Below are 8,448 nucleotides of genomic sequence, written 5' to 3'. Positions count from 1 at the left end.
TGCGGAAGTGGCTTTAGCTTCTCAGAGCTGTGCTTTAACCCGCTGCGCCACCAGGGAGGGCCCATAGTGCACACTTTTAATGAGAAATCCTGCCTGTTGTGTGAAGTTTTTCATCTTTCCGCAGCGTAAGGACATACACAAGCATCATTCTGTGATCGGCGAGCTTTGGCAGCTGGGTGTGTTTTCCTACTGATTCAAATTTGCTCTTTAAATTAAAGCCACTCTTCTTTTTCTAGCTATGTTTAGGTGGTTATTTTAAAACAATTTTTGAAATTATAAAATATTTGTGGGTTAATAAGAAAGTATCGTTGAGTTCCAAAAATGGAGACATCTTTTCTACTCGAATTTACTTATTTCACCTGAAAGTTAAAGCTGATAAAAACTTTATTATCTTCTCCCAAGTGCAACAAAGTACTGTTTTGGTTTACCTAAGCAGTTTTGTACTTGTGTGTGTAAGAGACAAAACACTGTCCCCCAGTGCTCCCCCCAGAAGCTTTTACTTTTCAGGTATATCGCCATGTAATTGTTTTAGGTGTATGCAACATAGTGATCTGATGATTTAGAGACACCGTGATTTTATATACGTCGCAAAATCGTCACCACATTAAGTCAGGTGACCCAGTCCCTATACACTGGTACAAACAATGTTTTCATACGATGAGAACTTTCAAGGTCTCCCTTACAAACTTTCAGTGAACACAGCACTGTTAGCTGTGGTCATCATGTCACGTGTTACACCCCCGTGAGTGCAGGGGGACTTTGCGCCTTTTGGTCCCTTCACCCATTTCTCCAACTCTTGTCCCATTTCTAGCCCACCACCAGTCTGTTTTCTGCGCTTTTGTATTTCTCTGACTTCCCTCACTCAACATCCATTCTGTTGCAAGTGATGTTTCCTTTCTGTGGCCAGATACTCTGTTCTGTGTGTGTGCCTGTTGATCTACCTTTTTGTATCCCTCCATTGGCCAGTGGCCATTTAGATTGTTTGAATGACGGGGCAGTAAAAATTGAGGTGCAGAGAGTATTTTCAAGTTGCTGTCTTTGTTTTCTTTGGCCAGCTGTCCAGATGCGGATGTCCTGACCTGTCTCAGTTCTTTCTTTGTTGGCTAGGGCGCTCCCCGTTTCCCGCAGCAGCCTTGCGGCCGCTCGCCCACAGACAGTGCAGGCCCCTTCGTGCCCCACTCTCGCTGGTGCTTGTCCTCTCCGGGACCCGTGTTCTCCCGCGGGTGTAGTGATCTGCTCCGTGGTCTTTGTTTGCATTTCCCAAGTGGCTTCTGGTGGTTGCGGCCCTTCTCTTGTGCCTGTTGAACTTCTGTTGGCCTTTGGAAAAATACTGCTCAGATCCTGTGCACACATTTAATCGAATTTTTTCTTTGCTGTGAGTTGTGTCTGTGTGGATCAATCGGTTGATTAAGCCCTTATTAGATACATGATTCGCAAATATTTTTTGCCATTTGGTAAGACTGAAGTTCTAATCCACCGCCTTGACTGGTCAACCTGAAACCAGCCGTGCCAGTTAGCCGGATGGGGCCCTGCGCACTCGTGGCCGGAAGTCAGACTTGGCGCGGTGTGCGGCTCTCAGGGCTGTGACAGCGCCAAACCAGGCTCCCTGTGCACCTCATCGGGCCTCTCTCTCACCCTGCATTCTGCCACCAGCCTTCCAGTGGCCACCCCCTGCTTCCTGCATCTTGCTTCCCCCACCGCCTCCTCCCTGCCCCTCACCCCCTCCTCCCTGCCCCTCACCCCCTCCTCCCTGCCCCTCACCCCCTCCTCCCTGCCCCCTGCCGGCCGGCACTCTTCCACGCTTGTGGTAGATGGTTCACGCCGCTTCAGGCTTTGCTTTTCCAAGTTCTAAATGCAAACATAGCTCTAGTCTTTAAAAATACAACAAAAAGTCATAAACATTCTCCAAATACCATTCTTTAGTTTTGGGGTGTTTTTATTTTACTTTTTATTCTTTTAATGAAGCCAGCTTCTGTAAGAGGCAACATTTAGCTATTCCTTACCACCCACTCACGTTTTAACACGGTGCTTTTTGACTTTCTGAAAAAACTATTTTTTGTCTAAATTATTTTTAACTGGGTTAATAATGTTGGGGTGCCCCATCGCGTGTGACCACCAGCACACCCACCTTCCGCCACCATGGCCGTTGCGCGTCCCTCCCTCCACGCCTCTCCCCTCGGGGCGTCAGTTGTGCAGGCAGTTAGCAGGGCTCACTTTCCAGCGTCTTTATCTGACTGCTAAGTCCGCTGCTTTACACCCCGCGTTTAGTAGCACCGTCCGGCACTGTCCTGCCAGGCTCCGTCCAGGGGCCGCCGATGGCAGGCCGTCTCTGGTCACCGTGGTCTGCGCCTCGCTGCCTTGGCGCCCCCTGCCGGCGCGTGCCTTGCTCCATCGGTAGCTGCAGGGCGTCACAGTGAGTGTGGGGTGCCGGCTCCTTTTGAGTGAACGTCTGGGGGTTTTCTGGCGGGGCACCTCAAAAAGGAACAACTGGGTCCGGTGTTTTGGACGCCTGCATGCTGCTCCAGCGGACTGAGCTGGTCTGCATCCCTAGCGACGTCGGCACGGTGCCCTGTCCCACCGTCAGCACTTCTTACTCCTGAAACAAGACGGGTGATTCACACAGGTGTGAGGTGGCACCTCATTGTGGCCTTGGCTGATGATCGTGAACATTTTCTCATGTGCCTGTTGCCATTTTTTTTTAAAGATGTATTTATTTCTGCACATAGAACTGGGGGGGGCAGGCCAGAGGTGTAGGGGGGTGAGAGGACTCACCAGAGACAGAGTGGGGAGCAGAACAGGCAGATCAACAAAGCCCACTGCTGAGGGGAGCAGTGGACAGGCCAGGAGAGGTCTGCTGCGCCCTGTGGGTCATCTCTGGGGCGGGGACCAAACTTGTGCTGAAGTGGCTTTAGCTTCTTCGTGCTGCGCTTTAACCCACTGTGCCACCAGGGAGGGCCCTGTCTGTTGCCATTTTAAAAAAATTTTATTCATTTTTGCGTAGAATTACTGGGTGCAGGCCAAAGGTGCAGAGGTAGTGGGATGAGCAGAGTCCCCAGAGACAGTGGGGAGCAGAACAGGCAGAGAGATGAATCACAGTGCTGAGGGGACAGCGGGGAGACAGGAGGGGTCTGCTGCGCCTGGTGGTCACTCCCCGGCAGGGATCAGACTCAGGCCATAGCAGTGGACCTTGGGCCTTCGCGGTGCCAGTGCCGAGACAGAGCCCCAGGCCACCTGATGTCGTCTTTGGAGAGGGGTCTCTGCAGTCCTCTCGCCCAGTTTTCAGTTGGGTTAATTGTCTGTTTCGGCAGTTCTGTGAGTTCTCGTCTATCTTGGACAGCAGTCCTTCGGCCCATGGTGATCTGCAGCAGTCCTTCGGCCCATGGTGATCTGCAGCAGTCCTTCGGCCCATGGTGATCTGCAGTGCTTTCTCCCGTTCCCGTGTCTTTTCGTTTTGGTCGGGGTTTCCTACCGTGCGCCGAGCCCTGCCCCTGGCTCGGAGAATCGTCGTGGTGGAGGCCCGGCTGTTTGTTGTCTCCTGCTTTACTTGCTGCTGACGCCGCCCACGGCTGTGTCCTGAATGTTTCCCCTGCGCTTTGTCGCGTGCGTTTCCTGGTTTCGGGTTTTAAAGCCAAGTCGGAAGCATTCACGGTCAAGTTTCATTCTTCTGCCTGCACCTCGCCAGTGTTCCCAGCACCATTTGTGGAGAAGGGCACCTTTGCTCCACAGCATGCTTTTGGCTGCCTGGTCCTGGCTGAACTGGCCACATACATGTGGCTTTATGTCAGGGCTTTCAGTTCGATTCCATGGCCTATGTGTCGGTTTCAGTTCCAAGACCAGGCTGTTTTCACTATCGCGGCTGTGTAACTTGGCTTGAGGTCTGGAAATGTGATGCCGCCATTCTCTTCTTTGCCATTGCTGCTTGGGGTGTTTTGAGAGCCCATATGAATTTGCTCTAGTTCTTTGAAATATGCCATTTACACATATTTATATATTATATATATATATTTTTTAAAGCTCCACTTATTTCTGCATACAGAACTGGGGTACAGGTGAGAGTTGCAGGGGCGATGAGAGGACCCCCCCAGAGACAGAGCGGGAAGCACGACAGGCAGATGGACCGAAACACACCGCTGAGGGGGCAGCTGGGGGATGCAGGGGTCTGCCGCGCCCTGGGGTCACCGCCGTTGCTGCTCTTCACCCGGTGTGCCCAGGGAGGGCTGCCGTTCCTGTTCAGCCAGGATGCGTTGCTTCAAGCAGAGTGGCTGATCGACAGTGTTGCTGCTCTGATCCATGTGCAGGGTTCTATTTCCTGTGTCTTCTGTTTCTTTCAACAGTGTCTTATAGTCTGTAACCTCATGCAGTTGGAAAATGCTGACTCACTGATCTGTGCAGATACCACATGTTGGCTGACTTCATTATACAGCATTTTTCAGAATCACATGTGTCAAAATATGACTAAGCTTAAGTCGTGAGGAGCATCCAGCTCATGGCAACAAAGTCCGATTTCCCAAAACCCTGGTTTTGCATCGAACACTTGAATGTCACCGGCAGCAACTGTACTTGGAGTTGTTTTCCTTGAAGGACGGGCTCCCTTCACTCAGTTTTGAGAAGGTTTCTGCCCGGTGGCCGTTGTGTAAAAGGAAGAAGAGTGGTGGCAGAACAGTGGTAGTTTCCACGCGGCGTGGCGGCCACCACCCTCTCCTCGCAGGGACAGTGTTGCTTCCGTGTTCACAGGTGCTTTATGCCTACTGCTGCCTGCGTCACACGATAGGAGAAAGAACTGTCGCTAAAGGAAAAGATTAGTAAAGTCGGTGTTTTTTATTTTCGATACGGATTTTTAGTGAAGCTGAGGACTGTTTTCTGCTGCAGGAACAGTGAAGAGTCCAGGGGCGTCTGGTGCTTGCGGAGGGTGCGTCCTGCGAAGTGCAGCCCGCGGCTGAAGTCTCGCTGTCGGAGCACAGCGCAGGACGACGGGGTGGCCGGCTGTGCCTGGGTGCCAGGCGGGGCTGTCCGCACCCCTCGGGCGGTCTTGGAAGTGCCGTCAAGGGATGCATGCCTCGCTGTCGGAGATGCCAGCGGTTCCACCCGCTGTCGCAAACACCTGCCCGCACTTGCGGAAATGCTCTTACCCCTGGGCTGGACTCCTGAACCCCATGCGGGTGCGACTGCGTTTTTGTGAGCTGTTTCCAGACTCAAGACTCGCGGCCTCGCCCACACTGGTCTGCGCCTCAGCCTCTCTGCCAGCGCTCGCCTGGCTGCTGCGGTGGTCTCCTGACATCGCCCAGCCTGCCGTCTTTCTCTTCCTCAGGAGTCGGGCCTCGTGAAGACGAGGCTGATGAGCTGAAATCCTAGTAGAGTCTCTCAGCATGCCCCAGCACACCAGGATAAAACCCAGATTCCTTCATGTTCCAGAAAGATTCTCACACCCAATTCCACAACTTCCGACCTGTCTCTGCGTCCTTCCTGTCCTTCCGCCAACCTGGGCTTCTCGGTGACCCCTTAAGCACGCGGTGCCGTCTGCGGCCCTGTGCTGTTCTGCCCGCTGGAGTCCTCCCTCCCAGCCCCACGCGCCTCTCCATGTGCTCACATCCGCGTAAAACCACCTCATGTGCCTCTCCAAAAGATTTCTGTTGATGACTTTAGTTTGTTCTGGCTTTCAGTGTTTTACAGTTATTTTGCTTGTGAACTGTTTGAGATCAGGAACTCCTTGTTTTTTATTCCTGGTCCCTTACCAAGGATGAGGAAGCAAGTACTACTACTCATTTAATCAGTGAGTGTTTTAATGAATTTCACTTTTAGTGAATTTCACAGAAACTCCTAATACTACGGTAGCGTTGCTAATGAGCATGAATAACGGCCACAGATGGGCAGAAAAGAGGGAGAACTATCTCAGCCTTCTTGTCAGGTGAAATAATGAATCTTTATTTCCATAAATTCTTAATATAAGTAAAATTCAAGGTTATGTTTATATCTGTATCTTGTGTCTGTTCCTGAGGAGTTACAGTGAGTTGAAGTAAGACATAGGTCACATTTTGAGCATTTAATTTTCTGACGATGAAGGCAAAGTGCCAGGATGCCTCTGCATTTTTATTAATATTTTAAAATTAATATCTTAAAATATTAGGATATTAAAGTTAACTCTAAAATGTATTCTCTTCAGTATTTTATATTAAAACTCCATTGTTTGTATTTTGTATTTTTGAACTTAGTAAAATCCTGTGAGGGTCTCTCTCAGGAAGGTACCTTACTTTCACTTAATCCACCTGTGTCCAGACCCCCCTGACAAAAAGTCTCCTTTAAAGTGAAGACAGCAATTTTACCAAGGATACATGTGGGTCTGTCTGTTCACCCTAAGTGGTCTGTGGGGCCACCATTTTGTTACCTGCAGTTCTGCACCAGAACTGCCCTTGAGAAACTGGCCAGTCAGTCAGAGGGGCCCAACCTGCAAGGCGCCTTCCACAGCCACTAAGAGGCCAAGCTGGGGCCCTGGGGAGGCCATGCATCAGGAGGTGTGACCAGGACGCAGGGGCTGGGCCGACGGTCGACAGGGCCCAGGGGCCGGTGGTGAAGCCCCCGTTGGTGAGAGTGGAGCCTGCGGGGGCTGGCGCTGGGGGCTGTTGCTGCCCCACACCCTGAGCACAGCCTGTCTCCGCCCCACTGGCTCCTGCAGGGGTGCCGGCCATTGTCCTGTCCTGCTTTGCAGCAGTGTCCTGCGTCATGGGCGGCTCATGGCCCCGTTTCTGTATCAGGTGGTGTTGCTGACGCGACAGCACATAACAACTTAAAAGCTAATAGAAATGTTTGCGTGTGGCGAATGTCAGTGCTCACCACGCTGCCCCGTGCACGCAGGCAGTGCGGGCCTGTGCCCGGCCCTGGTCCTTCGGTTTTCTTTAGTCTGAGCAAAGAAGAGTTTTGGAAACTGACCACCTTGGGCCTTACTCATTTAGCACTTATGATGTTGTCTACTGAACTGAACATTAACTTTCTTTAACCCATGGACGAGATGTTCAGTAAAGTAAAATTGTTTTCAAAAAGCAGGGAAATTAAATCTTTCAGAGACCTTTAAGTATTATAATTCAATCATTTCTGTATTACTAAGTCATTGGTTAAGCATATTGCTACTTGATTAAAAGCCATTTTTGAGATTTCCCCCAAGAGAGTCTGAGGGAGCGAGGTGTGAGCTTACAGCCTTATGTCTTTCACTTCTACCAGAGGTGGCTTGAGCCAAAAATAACTTCTTGGGACGATGCTTAGGATTGTTTAACGCTCTTTCTCACTGTTGCCGTACATCTTTAAGCACTGGTAAACACTCTGGGTTTTGGTCATTGTTGTGTGTAGTTAGTACCTATAGTTAGCGCGATGGTGCCCGAGACAGGAAATGGACTAATTTTTCATGCTTCCTTTAAAAATGTGTAACTGACGCTGCAGTGGAAGGCCGCCTACTGCCCGGTAGTGGCTACTTCCGCGCAGGTACTGGCTGGTAGGTTTCATGGGGATGATACCGAGTCATAGCCTTCATTTGATACATTTCTTTTGAAAATCGTTCCCTTCTGTACAATTACTTTTATCTGAAAGAAGATTTTGGAAGTTTCACACTGAAGGTCGAAGAGTGGTTTCGCTACCAGCCTGCTCTCCAGCGTTCACTTACTACATACACTGTCATCTGTTGCTTCTTTTCTTTATTTCATAATTTCAAAAGTCAGCATTTTTTTTATCTAATTTATCATTTTCATATTTTTAAAGGTCCCCAGGTGCATCCAATTTTTCAACTTTACCAAAGATTTCTCCTTCATCTCTATCAAATAATTATAACAACATCAACAACAGAAAGTAAGCACTGAATCTTAAAAGCTCTTTGTTTAATTGATCGCCCTTTATGTTTTCCAAAAATCTCTTGTATCTAAAATTTAGGATAAAAGTCTAATGCGTTCAGATTGATTTTCTTTTAAATTACTGGTTAGTTCTCTAGGAGTAACTTCACAAAATACAGAGGGCAGTTATAAACCTTTTGACTTAAAACATATGCTGCAGTAGTTTACTAAAAGAAAGAAAGTACTTTCAGAATTTTATATTCTAAACACTAATTATTAAACTACAGAGAGAAATCTGTTATAACTCAAATTTTAGAGTGTCGCTTTCAGAGGTCATTTTAAAACTGGCTATGTTGTATAGCATTAAAAAGTGAGTATCAGTGAATCTCAGCTAGGAAGCTTATGTAACTTTTATGTTTAGTAAAAAAGCCTTTTCAGCTTTGCCTTTTCAAGTTCAGAGGAATAATTCTCTTGCCCCATCATGAACAATAGTCAGAGTCTCAGAATTGATGACAGTCAATTGGCAGTGTGTGCTTCACAAAATAAAGGTTGACAATTTTGTTATTTGTAATTAGTCCTGACAAATTTTGGGAAGAATGTCGACCCAGAGACAATTATCTTCTTTTTATTTTTTGAT

At 48.7% G+C, this 8,448-nt stretch overlaps 1 protein-coding gene across 3 annotated transcripts in view; it reads left to right on the top strand.

Annotated features, from left to right (window-relative positions):
- The window catches only part of USP15 (ubiquitin specific peptidase 15), a 76,171-nt gene that overhangs the window by 31,841 nt on the left and 35,882 nt on the right, over positions 1–8,448 (top strand). For 2 of the 3 annotated variants that reach the window (XM_012732484.1, XM_012732483.1), the window contains exon 7: positions 7,744–7,830. The exons of the other annotated variant lie outside the window; for it this stretch is intronic. In XM_012732484.1, the coding sequence (XP_012587938.1) occupies positions 7,744–7,830 (87 nt within the window). The remainder of the gene's footprint in view (positions 1–7,743; positions 7,831–8,448) is intronic. 3 annotated transcript variants of the gene reach the window in all.

Source organism: Condylura cristata, unplaced genomic scaffold (assembly GCF_000260355.1).
Source record: "Condylura cristata isolate star-nosed mole 26May11 unplaced genomic scaffold, ConCri1.0 scaffold00034, whole genome shotgun sequence".
NCBI lineage: Eukaryota > Metazoa > Chordata > Mammalia > Eulipotyphla > Talpidae > Condylura > Condylura cristata.
The sequence above is the reverse complement of the archived record's forward strand: the minus strand, read 5'-3'. Positions and strand labels throughout refer to the sequence as shown.